Source organism: Phyllostomus hastatus, unplaced genomic scaffold, assembly GCF_019186645.2.
Source record: "Phyllostomus hastatus isolate PE091 unplaced genomic scaffold, TTU_PhHast_1.1 phas_contig_17, whole genome shotgun sequence".
Taxonomy (NCBI): domain Eukaryota; kingdom Metazoa; phylum Chordata; class Mammalia; order Chiroptera; family Phyllostomidae; genus Phyllostomus; species Phyllostomus hastatus.
In genome coordinates this window covers 33,558,501-33,581,568 of record NW_025333664.1, presented here as the reverse complement: position 1 = coordinate 33,581,568, position 23,068 = coordinate 33,558,501, and the positions used below count along the sequence as shown (strand labels likewise).

The window sequence follows — 23,068 nt, the reverse complement described above, 5'->3', positions numbered from 1 at the left end:
TTAACAAAAAAATCAAGCCACACTCATTCTCACTGAGGTAAGCTGAGGCTCTCCTTGGAGAAATCACTTTTCCAGTAGCTCTCAGGGGTACACATGTGTCTTTGCAGACCTCATCTCTATCACAGTTGGGGGCTAGGATCAGTGTCCTATAGCTGCTCAAAGCCTCTTCCAGGCCATTACCTCTCTACCCTATGAAAAACCCTTGCCCTGCTGGGACCCACACCGTGTGGCCAGAACCCTCCCCCACTCCAGTTTGCTGTCAGACATCAGGGTCCCAGTCCATCCTTTCATTCATCAAGGGGTTTGCCACTTGGTTCAGTTTCCCTCCATACCTAAGTCCTGCTACCACCATTGGCAACTTCACTGTTAATAACGAACCATCAAGCATCATGGCCTCTAACGGTTTTTAGTCTCCTTACCACTAATGGACTTCTCCATCACACCTATAACATGTTCCAAAATCATCAATTCAAATATCCAATTTTCTGACCATATCCTCCTGTCCTTCAAGCGTGTCCTGGTATTTCAACCATAATCAATTTCTGACCACCTTGGGATCTCTTACTTGTACATGTCTCCTCTACTTTTTGCCAATCCAGTAGCTTATTGTTTTCTTTCTTTCTAGTTAACTTTCCTTCCAGCTTAGATTATTTGGCCTACTATTTCAATTACACTCTTGGAATTTTTTTAATTTTTCAATTACAGTCAATATTACTTTATATTAGTTTCAGGTATACAGTATAGTGGTTAGACATTTATATAGTTTAAGAAGTGGTTCCGCCAGTAATCCTAGTACCCACCTGGCATTAGACATAAGTCATTACAATATTATTCACCATATTCCCTAAACTGTACTTTATATCACATGGCTGCTTTATAATTATCAATTTCTACTTCTTAAACCCTTCATCTTTTCACCCAAACTCCCTCTTGGAATTATCTTTGCCTCTGTTTTTTCATCACTCTCGACTTGCAAGGCCTCAACCCAAACTAACTTTTCTCTTTTGTGCCTGGTGCAGTTGGAGAAAGTCACAAATGTGTTTGACCAACTTCAAATGTACCCTTCAAGTTCTGTAACTTTCCCTGATCAATTCAACTTCCTATTCTCCACAATGATTATTTCAAATTATTTCCACTCAGTTCTCAAACCTCTGATCCTTTCTTTCTCAGTATGAGACATATTTTCTGTTTGACAGATAAAATAGATCCATTAGATGGAAACTTACTGGTACCACGCATAAATGCCATTGAAACTAACCCTTGTCCCTTCCTTTTATGCCACCCCCACCCCATCCAAGGTCAATCCTGCCCCAGACTTTGCATCTCATCCCCTTCCATCTCCTCAGATATCGGACACATCAATTATCCCTTCTCTCTTCTAGAGTCACTACTATGGAAGCACTTAGATTCTTTCAATCAGCAGTTAAACAAATTCAAGTGTTAAGACAAAACAAAATGAAAAACTCACCCCATGTCCTACCCTTCTGTTCCTCTCCAACATCTGTAGCCTTTCCATCTCCTACTTATTCACAAGCTTCTTGAGAAAATAGTAGATATTTGCTGTCCTCACCTTCCACTTAGGCCTCAACCTACCATTGCTTCTACTTCTATCACTCCAACAAAAGAGCTCTCACCATGGTCATAACCTTCTTGTTCCTGAATCTAATGAGCTTTCTTTTCAGTCCATACCTCGCTCCTTTGAGAGCTCCTTTTGTTTTAAACATTTTAGATTCCCTTTGTTTTGAACTTCCCTTGGTTTAGACAATACTAAATTTTCTGTTGTTTCTCCTTACCACCTTGCTAACTGTTCTTCTGCAATCTCTCTATGGGCTCATCCTTTTATGCAGTCACTACATGTTAGGTTCCTAAAGGCTCAGTATCAGTCTCATGATCTCACTCATGCTCTCATCCTAGGCAACTGCTTCAAATGCCACCTATTCACAAATGAGTCACAATTTTTTTTATCCTCACCTGAGGCTATGTTTTATTGTTTTTTTAAAGATTTTTTATTTATTTATTTTTAGAGAGGGGAAGGAAGGGAGAAGAAGAGGGAGAGAAACATCAACGTGAGAGAGAAACATCGATCAGCTACCTCTCACATGCAGCCCAACCAGGTACCAAACCTGCAACTCAGGTGTGTGCCCTGACAGAGAACTGAACCAGTGACATTTGGCTTTAAGGTACAACATCCAACAAACAGAGTCACACTAGTTAGCGCTGTTTTACTGGGTTTTAAAGAAAGAGGAAAGGTTTGGGGGAGGGAGACAGAGGAGACATGAATAGGTTGCCTCCTGTATGTGCCCCAACTAGGGATCCAACCCACAACATAGGTACGTGCCCTGACTGGTGAATGAACCTGCAACTTTTTGGTGTATGGGAAGACATCCCAACGAACTAAGCCACCCAGCCAGGGCACAATTCACAACTTTTTAACCCACATACCCAAACACCTACTTGACATCTCTTCCTAGATATTTCAAACCATTTCAAACCCAACATATCTAAATTCGAACTCAAGAGTTGTCCCAGCCCATGCTTAATCTACTACCGTTTACAGATAAAGACCATATGTCTGGTTATGTTTGCTAAAAACTCAGCAGTTTTGTTTGAGATGTTACTCTCCTTTATCAGAGCATATATAATCCACCAGTGAGAACTGTCAAATTTACCTCCTAAATATCTCTAGAATCCATTCATTCTTTTCATCTCCATTGCCACCACCTTAGTCTTAACTACCATCACTTCTCACAGAGCTTTACTGAAATGTCTCCCTACTAGTTTACCTGCCAATCTATTCTTTTCAAAATATAAATCTGATACCAGAACCCCCATCCTCAAAGGGCATTTTAAGGTAAAGACACACCATCCTAACAGGGACTATAAGGCCCTACTGCAACTCTTCCTTTTACTACTTGTATTCTAGCCAATATACCCTTCTTTCAATTCTTGCCATGCTTTTTCTTGCAACAGGGCCTTTGCACATGCTCTTCTCCTGGCCTGGGAGTCACTTCCTCCCCTCTACTCCTAGTTAACTCATCTTTGTATTTTTATAGCATAATCACTTCTTCAGATAAGACATTGTTGACTCTCTCAGACCAGGACCTATCCCCTTGGCAAATCCCAGTCCTACAGGAACTCCAACTACCTACTTTCTTGGGCCTAGATCTGTACTGCCAACTGGTGCTAAAGAAAGTCACTGATGTGTTCTCCCATCCTCAAATGCACCACCCAAGTCCTGCCATGCTTTTATAGGCAGTCATAGCACTATGTACCTCTACTTCATAGCACTTACAGTAATTCTAATTTAACATTTATCTTTCTAGCAGGTGCCTGATGTCTGCCTCATGCATTTTACATTATAAACTCCATAAAGACAGCCTGCTTGCTTACCAATGTATCCCTAGTGCTTAGCCTCAGGGCTTGCCATAGTGTGAGCTCTCAAAATATGCCTATCAAATGGAGTCTGAAAGTGCTTTGAAGTGCCTCACCTTGTAAATCTTCCATTAATTCAAACATCCCAGGATAGTTAACTTGAATTTCATCAGTATCCTATACAAAAAGAAAGAGAAATATTTATTTGACATTCATCACAATACAGTCCAGATTCAAAATATCATAGAGATTATCCAGACCAATCTTGATAAGCAGCAATCTTCTTTACAATATTCTTCACAGATGTCATCTGACTTATGCCTCACTTATGATGACTTCAATTGCAGAATATTCACTATTTTAAGAGAACTCTTTCTAAACCTCCATAAACTGGCTCTAGTTCTTTCTCTGGGAACACCACAGAATAAGTTTATTCTGTGCTTTGCAAACCAGACTGCCTTCTTCTTCAAGTCAAGAAACTGCCAGGACACTGTAGGGGAACAGCACTGTCTCACCCTAAATATGTCTCTTTAGCATGAAGATTATTTTAGGCTGATTGTTTTTAAAAAACAAAAGGCTCCAGACGAGCTTTTTACCTTAACTGCCTAAAAGAATTTTGATAAAGGGTCTGGCCCAGGAAGAATACTATCACCAGGGATAACCAGAGTATGGGCTAGGTGTGGGAGGGGTAATTTGGCAGGACTTGAAAACCAAAGACCTTTCTGCAGCCCACATGGCATAGGAAACATTTGTTTACCGAACATGTTTGGCCACCTCCACATAAATTGCCTTCCTCTCCTTTGAAGTCCCAGAATCTTACTCCTTCTCTTTAATTCAGAATGCATATAAGCCCCAACAGCCTGTCTCTGGGCCCCATATTCTTATAGAGTTCCCTTACATACAAAATTAGATGATTTTCTCCTATTAATCTATCTCAGGTCAATTTAATTCTTAGACCAGCCAGAAGAACCTAGAATAAAGGAGTAATTTTTCCTCCCTGACCATACTATCATTTTTTAGAGGGAGGAGTTAGTCTTCTAGACAAAACTAATAGATCCTTACACATTCTCATTACATTTTTCTATACACAGTCAGTTTCAACTTCTCTCTTAAAAAATGTGGTACCCAGAATCAAGCCAAACAGGCTCATCTGCCAAGATGTTTTCATTCTATCTCAGTAATGCAGCAATACTGCACTGGCCCTGAATGATATGGGTGCACTGCTGACACATTTAGTTTATTTCTCAAGTAAACTTTTGGGCAATGATGCCCATTCTTTATGAAGTTTGACACAGGGGTTTACTGTTGGTACAGTGGCAGAGACTACTGATGCTCCCCAAATATCCAGGTGCTCCTTAAAATTTCCCAGCCACAAACAGGCATTTCTCTCACCAAAGAAAAGGGGGAGGGGACAGGGTAATAAAGAGTTAGTGAATCTTTCCCAATCTCTTTTGCTCTGGTGACCTTAGAGGACTCATAGGTGAGAATGCTCAATTGTAAGATGGAGATGGGCTGCCCAGCAAGCATGGGGTTGTGATGGAATAAAATTCTGTGCTGGCCACTAAGATCTAGAAGTTTGTCTATATTGAAAACTAGCCCTAAAATACAGTACACCCACTTTTTTTCCAGTTTGAATCAAAGTACTGCACCTATCTCAAACTTATTTTATACGTACTACTTTAGAAGTACCTAGATCTGTGTGTGTGTGTGTTCTGTAACTTTATCTGTGTTGCCTATTCCTCCCAATTTTGGACTTTAATGTTGCACAGAATCAAGTACAAAGCCCAAAAGAATACTTACCAAAAACATCCATTTTAATTCTTAAAGAAAAGTAAAACAAAATGATCACTTTTTTTAGATGATCACTTAATTTTAGAAGTGCAAAACAAAGGGTAAGCCAGAATTCACATACACTGTTGATCAGACATATAAATTGATGCTATCCTTTGGAGAGTAACTTGACCCTATCTGTCAAAATTTCAAATGCATAGATTTTTTGACCCAGTAATTCCTCTGCTAGAAATTGACCTGACAGATGTGCCAATATTATGTGAAAGGGAATTCGCCACAGCAGTCTCTGAAAGGACTAAAAAAAATAAAACCAAAAAAAAAAAAAACAAACCCAAACTGAAAACAATCTCTGTGTCCATTAATGAGGAACTGGTTAAATAAATTAAAGTGTATCTATTTAATGAAATATTGTATAGTTGTTAAAAAGAATGCAGTAGATATATGTGTTTAGGGGAACATCTCCAAGGTATGTTATTGAATTTTTAAAAAATCAGTGCAGTATAGAAAAAGTTTAAAAAGCATGTATGTGTGTGTATATATATATACATATATAGTTGCATATGGAGGTTTTAAGTGATATAATTGTATTTGGGTCTATAAGGAAATTGTTCTGAAAGGATGTATTAGACAGTTAACACAGGTTGTCTCTGGGGAGAGAGACAGGGTGCCAGAAGTCAGGAGGAGGAAACTTCTTTTCACTTTAGACCTACTCTATATTTACCTCATTCTCTCTACCTATACATTTTTTATTTTTTTTTAAATATATGCATGGATCAGGCTGTGTGTGTACTTTTTAATAGGACCATCTCTAGGCAATCCATTTCTTCTATTTTTCTACTTTAAAAAACTATTTTTAAAAAAGATCCTGCCCTGTCTGGTGTGGCCCAGTTGGTTGGACATCGTTCTGCAAACCAAGAGGTCACTGGTTTGATTCCCAGTCAGGGCACATGCCGAAGTTGTGGGTTCAGTCCCAAAATGGGGCACATATAAAGAAACAACTTATTGATGTTTCTCTCCCTCTCTTTCTCTCTCTCTAAAAATAATAAATCTTTTTAAAAAATAAATAAGAGATCCTAAAATTAAAAACAAAATTTTTTCCAAGGTGATACGCAGCCATTAAGCAATATCCTTTGAAAACCATTTTTTAATGAAGCAAATTAAAAGGACTATCTCCATCGCAATCATAAAGAGCACCACCACAGCTTTGTCAAAGGCCTTACTCAAAATAAGATGGACCATATATGCATTTTCTCCTAATATATTAATTTGGCAAGTCTAAAAGGAAATGGCTTCATTTAGAATGCCACCTGACTCTGAAAGTAATTCCCTAAGAGGGCACTATAAATGTAAATATAACTACTTAGTTTTAATTTCACTTAAAAGAAACCATTGCAGTATAATAGTAATATATCTAATATTGTATGCAACATAAATCTGTATAATTGATTATATAAAAGCTTTTCTGGATGGAATATTTAAAAATGAATTAGAATACAATGTTAATACAGCACTTTAGAGACAGGTGTATGTCTCAAGGAACAAAGTCACAGATTTATTATTAAAACAACGTCTTTCTAATTTTATAAAATACAAAGAAGATTCGACACCAATATTTTGTATTATATTAATGTTTCAGTCATCCAGTTCATTTTTGAAGAATATGGAGGGTATTCTGAATTAATAGCTTTTCCAATTAACAGAAATGTAGGCTTTTAAATGCTGTATCAGGTTAGCATTTTTAGTAGAAATCTTTCTGAAATGCACAATTCACTTATCAACCACAGAAAACTGCATGGATTAACATTATTTAACTTTCAAGACTCAGGATAGAAGTCCTATCTTTTTCCTAATAGGCAACAACTCTGGAGCCCCCTAAGGCGTCATTGACTACTAACCTGTGTGGCATGGTACAAATTTTTAACATATCCCCATGAACATTTGTACTACACATATTACTTCCATTCCCTACATCCCCTCTTACTCTTTTCAGCATCTTTTTACTTTCCCATTCATGACTCTCTTCAGTTCACTTCAGTTTGTAACATAGCAATATGAGAGGCAGTCCTTGTTTTTTTTTGTTAGAAATTTTACTCATCTGCTTGCAGGGGGTGGGTAGGGAGAGAAACATCGATGGAAGAAACAGACTGGTTACCTCTTGCATGTGTCCCAACTGGGGACCAGACTGGGAATTGAACAGGCAACCCAACCTGCAACCCAACTGACTGGGCCACACAGACCAGAGCTGGGAGGCAATTCTTAAAAGGGTTAACTGTAAAGATAACCTTTTCCTTATTATAAGTAAATTGAATACTAGAGATTAATGCTTGAAATCAGTAGATTCTGATCTATTTTCAATCACAGTCCTCTCTCAAGATGTAGTAAAAAATATGGGCCCTTTTCTACACATACAAACAACAAAAACTATGTTTCCTTACAACATCCAGTGTTATTGGACCCTCTAAAGTCTACTGACAGGCCCTCTATAAATTCAAGAAAATCAGGCAGGGATTTCTGTTTTGTTCAATTGCTATATCCAAAGTACCTAGAATAGTGCCTGGCACAGAGGAGGTACTCAATAAATGTTTGTTGTAAGATTGAATAAATAAATGAAAACAATATTCATTTGAAAGAATAGTCATTTCAGAATTGTCTCTCTTGGCAAAAAAGACTACCAACAACAAAAAACTGGAACAAACCTAATGTTCATTAGGGAAATAGTGAAATAAAACTGTGGTACAGTCTTACTAGAGAATAATGTGCAGAAGTTAAGGAGGGCAAATATATTCACATTGATTTGGAAAACAATCTAAAATATTCTATTAAGAATGAAAAATAAGTTTCAGAAATATGCGTTGCTCTATATATAGTATGGTATATGTACCATATACCATACTATATAGTATGGTATAGCATATATATAGTATAGTATGGTATATACTATATATATGCTGTATATAGTATAGTAGAGTATGATAATAGCTACTTCTAGGGCAGCAGATCTCAGCGTGGTTTGGGGACTCCTTGGGTCCCTGCTGCCCTAGAAGTAGCTGTTATCATATTCCACCATTCTATATATCTGACTCTTTCACCTCTAAATCTCATGAATATGCAATGGGATTTTTCAGAAATTACATGACATGTGGTATTGCAACACATGTAAACACAGAAGCACCCTGCCTGGTGTAGCTCAGTGGATTGAGTGCAGGCTGTGAACCAAAGTGTTGCAGGTTCGATTCCCAGTCAGGGTACATGCCTGGGTTGCAGGCCATGACCCCCAGCAACCGCACATTAATGTTTCTCTCTCTCTCTCCCTTCCCTCTCTAAAAATAATAAAATCTTAAAAACAAAAAGATATCTTAAAAAAAAACATAGCAGACACAAGAATCCAGCTTTTATTATGACATGTTAAAAGAATATGTAAAAATGTAAAGCAATGATATTCTTTTTTCTCATTTTTTTCTTTTTGAAAATATAGTTCTTTTTCACACAAAAAAATAGTTACTTATGTTACAATGTAATTGGTACTGGTATATCATTAGCTTTAAAAGAATAATTACTAAAATTCAGTTTTAATTTCTAATATAGTTAATGCTGGCAGATATAATGCACATAAACAAAAGCCTCTTAAGGTCTTCAGTAATTTTAAGTGTGTAGAGGGGTCATAAGACCAAAATTTTGAGAATTGTTGCTTTCAGGAGAAAACTAAGATTTTTGGGGACTAAAGGAAATGACAGTTTCATATTATCTATAGTGTGTGCTGTTTACAACCAAATACATTTGTGTTAAAACCTATGTAATTAAAAATGTATTAAAAATATACAGTGATTCCCTCAATGTACCACTGCCTATATTGAGTGTTTGTTTTAATTACAAAGCAGAATCTTCACATAAAGCAGTTTTCCCATTTTCAGCTGCCTAACATCTCAGGATGCAGTTTCTATTGACTTGTGCTTTTTACAAGTTTACAAAATACAAAAGTGAAATCTTAAGGGCTATTATCACTTTGTAGCCTATTGTCTCTTCCTTCCCTGAAAGTCCCTTTCCAATACCAGAGGCCCTGGTCTATGCCCCACCTTTCTATCAAATTAAGGAAGGTTAGGACAATCCATTTTTGGTTGGCTGATTTTATGAAATACATTCACACTAAATTACCTTACACATTTATTTTGATTTTAAACTTACTGTCTCTACTTATCCAATGAGAAGCTTTTCTTCATCAAGAAATTCCTATTTTGTCCTGGCTGGTGTGGCTCAGTAGATTGAATACGGGCCTGTGAACCAAAGGGTTGCTGGTTGGATTCCCAGTCAGAGAACATGCCTAAATTGCAGGCCAGGTCTCCATTAGGGGGTGCTAAAGAGGCAACCACACATTGATGTTCCTCTTCCACTCTCTCCCACCCTTGCCCCCTCTAAAAATAAATAAATAAAAATCTAAAAAAAAAAGAAAGAAAGAAATTCCAATTTTTTCTAATCAAGTTTAGAGATGTTTCTAGGCCTGAGGGGTTCAGACAACGATAGCAAGTCTACTCAGCAAACTCTGAAGGCAGTAATAGCATCCTTTAGAATTACTCTGCTATTGAAAGGAGCTGGAAGGGGGTAATCATTTTCTCTCCAGATGACCTGTTGATGGAAGTGTTAGCCTGGAGAGTGCTAAGAGTAGAATGAGGGAGAGAGAAGAGGACAGGAGCTAATATTTACTGAGCATCTGCTGAGGTGCAGCCACTTCACACCCTTTAAACCCTAACAGCCACCCAAGGTGAGTAATATTTACATTAAAAAATAAAAATTAAAAACAAAAAAGAATGCTCAGAGAAGTAAAATAAATCTTTCAATTCCCCTCACTAGTAAAGGGGCAAGGTAAGGATCCAAATTATCCCTGTCAGACACCCATGCCCTCTTCTATCACTGTATCATGCTGACTCCATGTTTCTTCTACACTGAAGGCCTATGGGTCCACTTTCCAGATCTCTCCAGCCCTAATGGAGTACAGCCCCATCCTACATTCTCTAACCCTTGTGAATGCACATTCTCTCATTTCTGGTTCACATGGCACTATTTCAATTGAGGACTGGAGATAGAAGTAATACTGTAAACTCTCCTGTGTATCCCCTTTTCCCTAGCTATGTCTTAAAACATAGCCTCCTTGTTAACTGAGGTAGATTGTTTTTCAACTACTATTCAAGTAACTAATACTAAGAATTTTACATTGCTACTTTGTGTCAATCAAGATGTGTTTATACAAATTAAATTTTAAAAGAAAAAGCGCCAAAACGTACCAATAATAGCCTCGATACCTACAGTTTCTATCCTTAAAATGAGAAGTTGCTTCTGAACTATGTAATTAATGGGTTACCCAATTCTCTTGATAGTTACCACAGTCAGTGTATTAAAGCCAGCTTTCCCAAGCAAATGTCCTAGGTCACTGACAGCAGTGAAAGGAGAAACGTGTGGAGAAAATCCTCCTTCCCTTTCCGTTTCTGCTAATTGTAGTGAACACCGAAGTTCATAGAGAGTGTCGCCTCCAAACATTGCACCAATAAAAACTCCATCTGGTTTTAAAACATAATGAATCTGAAATAAATACAAAACAACATAACTATTCAAAATGTTACATATAAAAATGGTAAAAATATATTATTTTTATAACTAAATCAGTATTTTATGATTACCATTCTTATTTTGTCAAATTAATAATTAAATAATTTAATAAATAACACCTACGGCAACAACCGTCAAAAAGGCACTGCAGTATAATATTGTTATAAAGATAGATAATATGTATATTGACACTATTAGTATGTATAAAATATATGTTTTAAAAATTTTTAAAAATAGATACAACTTACCTATATTATCAAAAAAATACTGAAGGGAAAAATACGATAGTGTGGTAGACTGCAAAAACTCACAATTCTCTCTGTATCTGTGCCCTCTGAAATGCCACTCTGTAACAACTCCCATCAAGAGATGGAAGTTGTCCTTGAATATGGGCTGGACTTGTGACTTGCTTTGGCCAAAGGAATGCAATGCAAGTGACAGTGTGTCAGTGTCAAGACAAGGTCTCAAATGGCCTTGCATGCTTCTACCTGTTCTCTTGGAGCTTGGTCTGGCCATCATGTTGTGAACAAGCTAGTCTGGTGAAGGATGAGGAACAAGAGGAGCAAAGGTAAGCCTCCCAGCTGAGGCCGTCCTTGACCAACAAGCTACAAGACAATCCAGCAGCAGATCACAAACACATGGATAAGCCAAGCCAGAACCAGAAAAAATTCCTAAATCCAACCAAAAATCTCAATCCACAAAATCATAAGCTAATTGTTGTTGTTTTAAACCACTAAGCTGGGGTGCCTTGAGCTGCAGAAAAAGCTAATTGATAGAGAAACAATTATAATTCACAGTAACCTGGAAACACATTAGTTTTTCTTAAGGAGATGTAACTAACTTACTTTCTAGTTTGAGGACAAAAACACTTTTTAACCGGTAACTTAAGCAAAATAGTGGCTACAATGAAGTCCAGAATTGCATTTGTTTACTCACTGACTCTCAGACCTACAATCTGTAACTAGGTCTGACTGGCTATTCTCAACAAAGAGAAACATTACAGGAAAGGATGGATTCTGAAGTAAAGCAGGATCCAAATCACTGCAGGCTGTTTTAATCAAAGCATCCACCTTGAATCTATAGTAAATATATTTAATGATATATCTATCACAAAATATTTTTGAAATATTTTGTTACAAATATATTTATATTACAAAATATAAAATATACTTATTACAAAATATGAAGCAATTACAAAACAGTATATAAGCAGACCAACTGTAAAATTATTGGTTTCCTCCCTTCTGCTCCTTTAATGTTACTTCCTTCACTAGTCACCAAACTCCAGTATAGGAAGTACCTAATATTTAGCAGCTCTGAAGCTTCTCTCTACCTCAAGAGGGCTTATCAATTTTCATGGATTTCAAAAGGATTATTTTCCAAACTTTATCTTTAGCTTGTACATCTTCCCAGAACTCTAAACTCATGTTCAACTTCCTGTGCAATGGACATTTGTCTCTTGGCAAACACATTCCCCAACATGCCCAATACATACACAACCTTATTTGTAAACCAACTCCCCTTTACAATCACCATATTTCTGTTAATTATCATTTTCTACACCCTTTATCTGATCATAATCATTGCTTCTGCTTTTACTAATTATTCTCCCAGGCATCCAGACTCAAAACTTCAAGGTGAGCTTTGACTCCTCCCTCTGATCTTCAGATCTAACCAGCCACTGTGGAGTCTTCCTTTGCAGAGTCCTTCAATACCTCCCTCTTCCTTTTAACTCCTATCATAGCCACCTAAGTTTAGTTTACCTCAAGCCTGGACCACTAAAACAATCTCGCTTCCACTGAGTCAACTTCTGACAAGTTTTCTAATCAACAAAATGAAGTCATCTGGCAGAGTTATTTAACAGATATAAAAGAGCACAGTAATTGGCAAATAGCATGTGCTTAAGATATGGTAGTTATTATCTTTTAAAAATATTTTTTATTGATTATGCTATTACAGTTGTCCTATTTCCCTCCTTCACTCCCCTCCACCCTGCATACCCTACCACCCACATTCCCCTCCTTTAGTTCATGTCCATGTGTCACACATGTAAGTTCTTTGGCTTCAACTTTTCCCATACTGTTCTTACCCTCCCCCTGTCTATTTTCTACCTACCATCTATGCTATTCTCTGTACCTTTTCCCCCCCTCTCCCCCTTCCACTCCCCTGTTGACAACTCTCCATGTGCTCTCCATTTCTGTGTTTCTGTTCCTGTTCTAGTTGTTTCCTTAGTTTGCTTTTGTTTTTGTTTTAGGTGTGGTTGTTAATAATTGTGAGTTTGCTGTCATTTTACTGTACATATTTTTTATCTTCTTTTTCTTAGATAAGTCCCTTTAACATTTCATATAATAAGAGCTTGATGATGATGAACTCCTTTAACTTCACCTTATCTGGGAAGCACTTTATCTGCCCTTCCATTCTAAATGAAAGCTTTGCTGGATAGAGCAATCTTGGATGTAGGTCCTTGCCTTTCATGACTTGGAATACTTCTTTCTAGCCCCTTCTTTTCTGTAAGGTCTCTTTTGAGAAATCAGCTGACTGTCTTATGGAAACTCCTTTGTAGATAACTATCTCCTTATCTCTTGCTGCTTCTAGAATTCTCTCCTTCATTTTAATCTTGGGTAATGTAATTATGATGTGCCTTGGTGTGTTCCTCCTTGGGTCCAACTTCTTTGGGACTCTCTGAGCTTCCTGGACTTACTGGAAGTCTATTTCCTTTGCCAGATTGGGAAAGTTTTCATTTACTATTTGTTCAAATAACTTTTCCACTTGTTGCTCTTCCTCTTATCCTTCTGGTACCCCTATAATTCAGATGTTGGAACATTTAAAGATGTCCTGGAGGTTCCTAAGCCTCTCCTCATTTTTTTTGAATTCTTGTTTCTTCATTCTTTTCTGATTGGATGTTTCTTTCTTCCTTCTGCTCCGCACCGTTGATCTGAGTCCCAGTTTCCTGCCCATCATTACTGATTCCCTTTACATCTTCCTTCATTTCAACTAGTGTAGCCTTCAGTTTTTCATCTAATTTGCGACCAAATTCAACCAATCAGAGCATCCTGATTACCAGTGTTTTTAACTATGTATCTGATAAGTTAGCTACCGTCTTTGTCACTTAGTTGTATTTTTTCTGGAGTTTTGATCTGTTCTTTTGTTTGGGCCATTTTTTTTTTGTCTTCATGTGCCCGTTGCATAGTGAGGGGTGGAGCCTTAGGTGTTCACCAGGGCAGGGTAACCCACGTCGCTGGGTTGTGACGCTGTTTGTGGGGCAGGGGTCTGAGAGGGAACAATGGCACTTGCTCCACTCTCTGCCAGCTTTCAGTCACTTCTCCCGAGTTCCACAAGCAAATTGGGCCCTGCTGGTACCAATTCCCATGTGGGTGGGTTTGTGTACATTCTAGGACCCTGTATGTCTCTCCAATAAACTTTCCTGTGAGGCTGGGAGTTTCTCCTGCTGCCATCTTAACCCCCACAGGTGTTTTCAATCAGTGGTTTGAGGCTTTATTTCCCAAAGGTGGGACACTGGGTTGTGTGGTCCATCCTGCTCCCACTTTGTTTTGCCTGGTTTATCTGCTTGCGAATGTGGGACCACCCAGTCCACCAGCCTCCCCCTTGCTGGCCAGCTGCCGCCTTGCAGCCAGTCCTCTCCGCCTCAGCTGCCCGACTCTGCCCCTCCTACCGGTCTGGATGAATGTGTCTTCCTTAACTCCTTGGTTGTTGGACTTCCATACTGTTCGATTTTCTGTCAGTTCTGATTTTTTGTTTTTAAGTTGTTGCTGTCCTTCTTTTGGTTGTGCAAGGAGGCACAGTGTGTCTACCTATGCCTCCATCTTGGCTGGAAATCAAGATATGGTAGTTATTATTGTGCCCACCAGCTTTGTAATTATGTCACTTTCCTCTTGAAAATTCTCCAGTAACTCTGAACTGCATAAAAAATAAACTCCAAATTCCTTAATCTGTCACCCAAGTCCTCCTAAACCTAGTCCCCATATACCTCATCCCTAAGCACTAATAAGCTAATCCTCCAAACAAGCTTACTGTTTGTCCTTTCTTATTTCTGGGGCTCTTATACCCCTCACCTATCTGATCTGTCTTTCTGGAATGCCTTCTCACTCCAAACCTGACCAACCCTCTAAGGCCCTTTTTAAGTAATTCCCTCTTCTTGAAGCTTTCTTGGCAGATCCAAGCGAAAGTGACCTCCTTCCCTCCCCTGAACACAGTGCTTTTTACCTACCACCAATGTGTTCACTGATAAATATCAACCAATGAACATTTACCTAGGACTCTCTAAACATAAGGCATGAGGAAGATATAAATATAAACAAATAAGTTCCTATCTACAAGAAATTTATAGGCAATTAAAAAGAAAAAACAACCCACTCAGAAAATGTCTTATAATATCAATATTATTTTGTAGAAGTTACTAAAGTTTTCATAAATATTTAAACATCTCCATAAAAAGATTTTCTGAATTGCCAGGGAGAGAGAAAATCACCCAATATATTTCACATGTCAAAGAGCACCAAGTATATCCAGCCCACAGAACCTAATAATCCTTACTTGATTTGCTTCAACTTCCACTTGTCAGAAGTATAAAATTGAAAACATCTGTAAGTTTCCATGTGAAAAGAGAAACATCTAAAAGTTTCTAGTAATAAATAAAATAACACAGGCTATTAGAATTAATGTTAAATTTCTTACCTGTTCAAGTGCTCCAGGAAGGTCATTCACCCAGTGCAAACTAAAATATGAAAATACACATTTGTTCTAGCTTAATTTATATAATTAATAAGCATCACTAATATAATGATAAGCCACAAGAAAATGTGTACACTATTGGTGGGAATGTAAACAGAGAAAGAGTATGGAAGTTCCTCAAAAAAAAAAACAAAAAACAAAACTGAACTACCATATAACCCAGCAATTCCACTTCTGGGTATATATCCTAAAGAAATAAAAAATGTTTTATTCCAAAGAGATATCTGCAGCCCGATCTTCAGTGCAGCATTATTCACAATAACCAGGATGTGGAGACAAACTAAGTGTCCATCAATGGATGAATGGATAAATAAAATGCTACACATACACACACACAAGAATATTACTCAGCAATAGAAAGAGGGAAACCCTATCTTTTGGGACCATATGGAGGGGCCTTGAGGGTAGTCCATTTCTGAAGAGGAAGTGAAGTGATCAGAGGAAGGAGAGAAATCAATATAGTTACAGGACTGTGGAAGAAAAAGGAATAACAACAACAACAACAAAAATCAGTATTTTGTGCCAAGTGAAATAAGTCAGACAAAGAAAGAAATACTGTATGTTCTCATCTATGCACAGAATCTTTAAAAAGCCAAACAGAATAGAATGGTGGTTTACCAAGGGCAGGACATTGGGGGATACAACCTCTGAGATATAAGATGAGTAAGATTCGGGGATCTAATGCACAGAATAGTGGCTATAATTAACAATACTGTATTATACACTTCAAGGCTTTTGAGAGTAAATCTTAAATGGTATCACCACACACACAAAAATCATAATAATGTGGAGATGAAGACATTAACTAACCTTACTATGATAATCATTTTGCAATATACACATGTATCTGATCTCTATACTGTATACCTTAAACTTCCATGTTATATATCAATAATAATTCAATAAAGCTGGGGAAAAATAAAGTGAAAGTCATTCCTATCCAGCATCTCATCTTTAGTGCTATTCTGAAAACGTAATTGAAGAAAACAGTAAAAATAACTACTCGATGACAAGTTCAAAAAGTTCATCAACTAAATCAAGCAATTAAGCTACAGACATGTATATTCTAAATCCTACCTTCCTAGAATAAACTAAAATTCACAAGAAAGCCTGTAATTTTCCCAAGGTAAATAGTACTATTCATTGAAAAATTAACTCAGTGAGTTTTTTAAAAAATATATTTTATTGATTATGCTTTTACAGTTGTCCCATTTCCCCCCTTCACTCCCCTCCACCCTGCACACCCTCTCCCACCCACATCCCCCCTTTAGTTCATGTCCATGTGTCACACTTACATGTTCTTTAGCTTCTACATTTTTCATACTGTTATTACCCTCCCCCTGTCTATTTTCAACTTACATTCTATGCTACTTATTCTCTGTACCTTTTCCCCCCCTCTCCTCCTCCCACTCCCCTGTTGCTAACCCTCCATGTGATCTAAATTTCTGTGGTTCTGTTCCTGTTCTAGTTGTTTGCTTAGTTTCTTTTGGTTCTGCTTTAGGTGTGGTTGTTAATAATTGTGAGTTTGCTGTCCTTTTACTATACATGTTTTTTTTAATCTTCTTTTCTTAGATAAGTCCCTTTAACATTTCACAAAATAAGGGCCTGGTGATGATGAACTCCTTGAACTTGACCTTATCTGAGAAGTACTTTATCTGCCCTTCCATTCTAAATAAAAGCTTTGCTGGATAGAGTAATCTGGGATATAGGTCCTTCTCTTTCATAACTTGGAATACTTTTTTCCAGCCCCTTCTGGCTTGTAAAGTCTCTTTTGAGAAATCAGCTGACAGTCTGATGGGAACTCCTTTGTAGGTGACTGTCTCCTTATCTCTTGCTGCTTCTAGGGTTCTCTCCTTCATTTTTACCTTGGCTAATGTAATTATGATGTGCCTTGGTGTGTTTCTTCTTGGGTCCAACTTCTTTGGGACTCTCTAAGCTTCCTGGACTTCCTGGAAGTCTGTTTCCTTTGCCAAAATGGGGAAGCTCTCCTTTGTTATTTGTTCAAATACATTTTCAATCTGTTGCTCTACCTCTTCCCCTTCTGGTACCCCTATAATTCGGATGTTGGAATGTTTAAAGATGTCCTGGAGGTTCCTAAGCTTCTTCTCGTTTTTTTGAATTCTTATTTCTGCATTCTTTCCTGTTTGGTTGTTTCTTTCTTCCTTCTGGTCCACTCTATTGTTTTGAGTCCCACTTTCCTTCCCATCACTATTGGTTCCCTCTGCATTTTCCTTCATTTCTTTTATGGTAACCTGCATTTGTTCATCTAATTTGCAACCAAAATCAACCAATTCTGTGAGCTTCCCGATCACCAGTGTTTTGAACTGTGCATCTGATACATTGGCTATTTCTTAGTCACTTAAAAGGATGAGTCCTGGAGCATTGACTTGTTCTTCTGTTTGAGCCCCCCCCCTTTTTTTTTGGTCTGGTCACTGCTGTTATGGTGAGGGGCGGAGCCTTAGGTGTTCACCAGGGCTGGGCACCCCAGTCACTAGATTGTGACATTGTATGTGAGGGCAGGGTCAGGAGGAAACAATGGCGGTAGCCCCGTTCTCCTGGGACCTCAGTCTCTTCCCTGGGATCCTGGGTTGTGCGCTCTGCTCTGGTCCACAATCACTGCCTCACTGGGTCTGCCAGTTGCTGCTTTCGTACCCAGGGTCCACCCGCCACTACCTTGCGCACCCCAGATGCCTTACGTGCTCCCAGTTGCCTTATGTGCCCAACTCTCTCTGCTCTCAGCGCCTGGACCTGCGCCTGGCTACTCATCTCTGCCCCTCCTGTCAGTCTGGATGAATGGGTCTTCTTTAACTTCTTGGCTGTCCAACTTCCATTCAGATAAATTCTCTATCAGTTCTGGGTGTTATTCTGCCTGTAAATTGTTGTTGTTCCAATCTTGGTTGTGTGTGGAGGTACGGTGCATCCACCTATGCCTCCATCTTGTCTGGAAGTCAACTCAGTGAGTTTTCTAATAAATAACACCCCATGTGTTTTGAGATCATCAAATAAAATTACAGACAACCCCAGAGCTACATATACTGCAAACTTAGTTGAAGAAACCCTTGCATCATCTTTTGGCCCTTTTTACCTTCCCCCAGCTTGTAGTGATATGTGACAGCAAAAATCACAGTCTCTGTAAAATAGTCACACTTTCTTAGTGGAGTTGGAATCCTTTATGCTGACTTCCAAGATAGTACTGAAAACCCATTTCAAACCATACTGTGTTAGGCTCACATTTATCTTTCATTAATACTGTCTAACTATATTACTAGATACTTTAAAAATTAAGGAGGTCATGTTATAAGCTCTATTAAGGGGAAACTGAAAGCAACAGAGTTAGTTACTTGCAAATAGCAAGCAAGCTAAAGTTAAAACTTGGATTCTGACTCTCCACCCAGAGTTCTTTCCCTTAGACCAAGGGCTCTACAATGTTTTTCATTTCATGACAGATTTTCAATACTTTTCAAAATTTGTTCAGCAATAGAATCTGAATACTGCTTCAAGTTTTCTCAGCACACCTCAAAAAGCAGGGAAGAAGTTACAAACTCACTGAAGAAAACAGGAAACAAGACCAACTCTGTGTTTGCCCAGGACTGAGGAGTATCCTAGGACATAAGCCTTTTAGTGGTAACACTGGCAAAGTCATGGGCAAACCATTATGACTGGTTATCCTAGAAACAGCTATCAAAAGGGTTGTATTAAGCATGTTGAATCTTTGAAAGAAAATCTGACTACAACGATAAGGCAAGAGAACTAAGGTACCATGTAAGCTATTTTATTTTCTCTCTTAGACACTAAGTTACTCTTTGAAGACAAAGAGTGAACTTATGTCTGTATTCCCCCAGAGCATCTAGCTCATTGCCTTGCATATTATAATCTATTCAATAAATATTTGTAATACATGTTTGCATAGTAAGTGTGGTAAGACATGGTAGAAAGAACAAAGGGAAAAAGGTAACCTTGAGGAGTATATTTCTGTGAAGCAGAAGAATTAAAGTTGAAGGAAATCCCAGCTTTTCCTTATTTATTAGAATGGATTTATAAAGGTGCTCTAATATTTGAATATTGGAATTAGCATACTCTTTCAAACTCCTGCTCTCATCAATATTAATTCCAGAATACTAAGTTACATTGGGGAGAAAAACCCTTCTATCACAGATAAGCTTTAGCAAATAGAGGGAGATTCTGGGAAAAAAGTTGGGGTACTGTATCATATTATCTCTTCTAGGGAGCATATAGCCACAGTCCTTTACCAGAAAAATTTTAAGAGTTTATAAACCAAAACAAACAAACAAACAAACAAAAAAACACTTGGGTTGTGACTTAAAAAGAAACAGCATTAGATTTTACTCCATTATCTATTTTATTTATAACATCTATTTTTTAAAAGTACAAATGGATTACCAACCTTAAACTGCTAACCACCAGGTCAAATGTATTTTCTCTGAAAGGAAGGAATTCTTCATCAGCTAAAACAGTGACAGTAGGAATTTCCGTTTCTAAGGTATTTTTCTAATGGTTAAAAAATAGAAGTTCAAAAACACATTTATAAAATCTCAATTATACTCAATCACTGTTTGTTATACTTAAGTCATATTATATTTACTTGGTAGTTTCTATTCCTCCCCAAAAAATGGAGTCACAAAGAAGGCTCTAAAAAAATACTTCTTAAATTACACTTAAGACCAGCCAAAAAAACTGGCTAGCTGGTTAACAAAACATAAATAGGTCAGCTATCTCACATGAAAACATATCTTATAAAACTCAAAGTTTAAGTGGAGTAACTGAAGCCATAAAAGTACTAGGTGAAAATAGTGGTGAACATTTTTATACTCTCCAATGAAAATGTGTAAGTAATCATGACTCAAAAGCCAGAAACTATAAAAAAAAATTGACATATTTGATAAACTAATCAAAAACTTCGAAACAGCAATAAACAATGTAAACAGCACACTTGGGAAAATATTTACAACATATATGATAGAAGGTTAATATCCCTAAAAAATAAGCTAGAATAAAAACCACTTAGAATAAAAGTAAATAAAGGATAAGGTACAGACACATCACAAAATTATAAAATTCACAAATCAAAAAATACCAATAGCCAAATATCACTAGCCAAAAGACATCAACAGATATTTGGTTGTACTAGTCATCAAAGAAATGCAAGTAAAAATAACGAGATTCTACTTTCTGCCTATCATATTGACAAACACAAAACAACTGGCTCGATATTGCCATAGAGAAGGAGAAAAGAATACTTTCACTTAATAGTTATTCAACCTTTCTAAGGTCAGTCTGGAATCCATAAATTTCAATATTAAGAATTTATTCCCAGAGAGAAGATAAATAAAACACACAAAGTTGCTTTATACGATGACATTGATCACAATATTGGTTATTGAGAAACTGGAAATATAACTGTCCTTCAATTCAAATTTAGCTAAATAAACCATGGAATATTCACATGGAACACTATATAGCCATTTAAAACAACGGTGTGTGTATGTGTTTGTATGTCATGCACTGATATATAAAAAGAGTGACATTCTGTGAAAAACATGGTATGTTAGCATAATACAGTTGGTATGAAACTGTATGAGATAGTTAGACATCTACAAAGGAGGAGACCCAAAATGTCACCAGTGGACATCTTGGAGTGGTAGGACTAGATATGATGTTCCCTTATGTTTCCTGTATTGTTTAATTCTTTTTCAGGTGTTATTAACTATAATTAGGAAAAAGCTATTTCCATTGAAAAAGAAATAAAGAACTAAAAATCAAACCAGGAGATCAAAAACTAGTGTTAAAAAGCTACTTACCAAAGTATTTTCTGCTATGTCTGCTTGGAAAAACTTTCCAACAGTTTCCTGCAATAAAATAATTAAAGCTGATTCAATGTTACAAAAACAAACAAACAAAAATCCAGTAACAATAAAACAAATGCTAAAGTTTCTAAAAGAGAATGTGACAGTTATAGATTAATTTTTAGCTTTGTAAGGGTATTTTTCTGCATCAAACCAGTGCACAGATACCTTTAATAACACACATTAAATTACACAGATTTAAATATATGAAGCCCACCTTACACTTAACATACTTAAATATATTTAGTAAAATAGACAACACAGGTGTGAATAATCAATATCCTTAATTTCCTCTACTGGGTTAAGGCATATGTATTGCCTTTTCCAAAGCATAGTATGCTGTGAGCTATTCCCCACTCTTGTGCCACAGATTTGCATTGGTTTTCCTGACTTTTAGTTATTTATTCGGAGATTACAAAAAGTAGACTTAAATACTGAGACCTGGGGAGTGGGGGGACACTAAGCATTTTTTTTTCACTGTTTCACCTACCCTCTTTTCCTGCAAAGAGGAACGAGTACTATATTTCTCTCCCAAATTAACACCATCTACTACATTCTCTTTTCTCCAGGATCCAGCTCCCTCCATCACCATCTCTACTGGTCTTCAGTTTCTATCTTGTGTCTCTTCCCTCACCTTAAAACAGATAGATGCCTCCCAATCTTCAAAAATCTCCTTTAACCACCTTCTAGATGTTCTGTTTGACAACTATAACTCCACTTCTCACTAATGTCTTTCTCTCCAATTTCCATTTTCACTGCTCTATGAAAACTGTAAAGATCATTAACAACCTAATCACCAACTACACAGTCTATCTGCTCAGTCCTACTTCACCTGACCTCTTTGATGTGTTGCACTGTTGATGGTCTATTAGAAATGACTACTTTCTACCCTTGTTCCCCTCTTCCACTAGAAATGCCAATCTTTTCCACTTCACCCATTTCCATTTCTTAAAGAACTTCCCTGCCCACAAGTTGGAAAGGTTACCCACTACGTGGCCACCTGAGGACAAGTGGTGTATGGGTGAATGTTTAACTACAAGCTCTCAAAAAGAGGTGCCCTGAGTTGTAGTGTTTGCCAGTTCCCATGGTGTAAGTACTCCAATAGAGGATTTCATGATACCAACATGATGCTGCTAAATGTAGAGTTGGGAAGAGATGTGCACAATAGGTTCTCATAAGTCAGCTCTAGTATACCAGTGCAAGGAGTAAAAATTAGGCCAATCAGACTATCTATTTCTCTCTCTCACTCAAAAATTTAAATTAATAGACTCAAAGATGGGGTAGAAGTCCCCAGAGTTGGAACGGAACGTAGACTTGGAGTGGAGGCAATGGAGTGCTGGTAACTATTTAGTAGCTGACTTTTGCTGGAGGACTGCTTGGTAGCATTTGCCAACTTTCTTAGTGCAAATACTCCAAAGCTGACTTCAATGCTAATAATCAGCTCTCATGAGCCAGTATAAACTAATTGCAGCTCACCACTGCGTGTAGCTTGCTCATATTGGGGCCACATGCACTAATGAACAACCAGGAATAGTCTGCAGGGAAATACAGGGTGGCAATAATGAAGCATCTACACGATCCCAGGGAGCATGTGCACAGAAAGACCTTTGTTCTGTTTCCAAGTCCACATTCCTCCCACACCTGTCTGTACTTCCAGATCACTGAATGACATAAAAGCCTTTAAGTCAGGA

At 37.6% G+C, this 23,068-nt stretch overlaps 1 protein-coding gene across 9 annotated transcripts in view; it reads right to left on the bottom strand.

Moving 5' to 3' along the window:
• Nucleotides 1–23,068, bottom strand: part of NDUFAF5 (NADH:ubiquinone oxidoreductase complex assembly factor 5) — a 39,385-nt gene that overhangs the window by 5,499 nt on the left and 10,818 nt on the right. For 5 of the 9 annotated variants that reach the window (XR_006785038.1, XR_006785039.1, XM_045833411.1 and 2 more), the window contains exons 4-8: nt 21,333–21,380; nt 19,919–20,022; nt 15,457–15,496; nt 10,537–10,734; nt 3,489–3,549 (exon numbers count right to left, since the gene is read on the bottom strand). Coding sequence is in view for 7 of the 9 variants with exons in the window: in XM_045833411.1 (XP_045689367.1) it covers nt 3,489–3,549; nt 10,537–10,734; nt 15,457–15,496; nt 19,919–20,022; nt 21,333–21,380 (451 nt within the window). In the remaining 2 variants the exon portion in view is untranslated. Of the gene's footprint in view, nt 1–3,488; nt 3,550–10,536; nt 10,735–14,434; nt 14,477–15,456; nt 15,497–19,918; nt 20,023–21,332; nt 21,381–23,068 lie in introns of those variants that run through there. The other 4 variants (XM_045833412.1, XM_045833414.1, XM_045833413.1 and 1 more) reach the window with 4 other exon arrangements.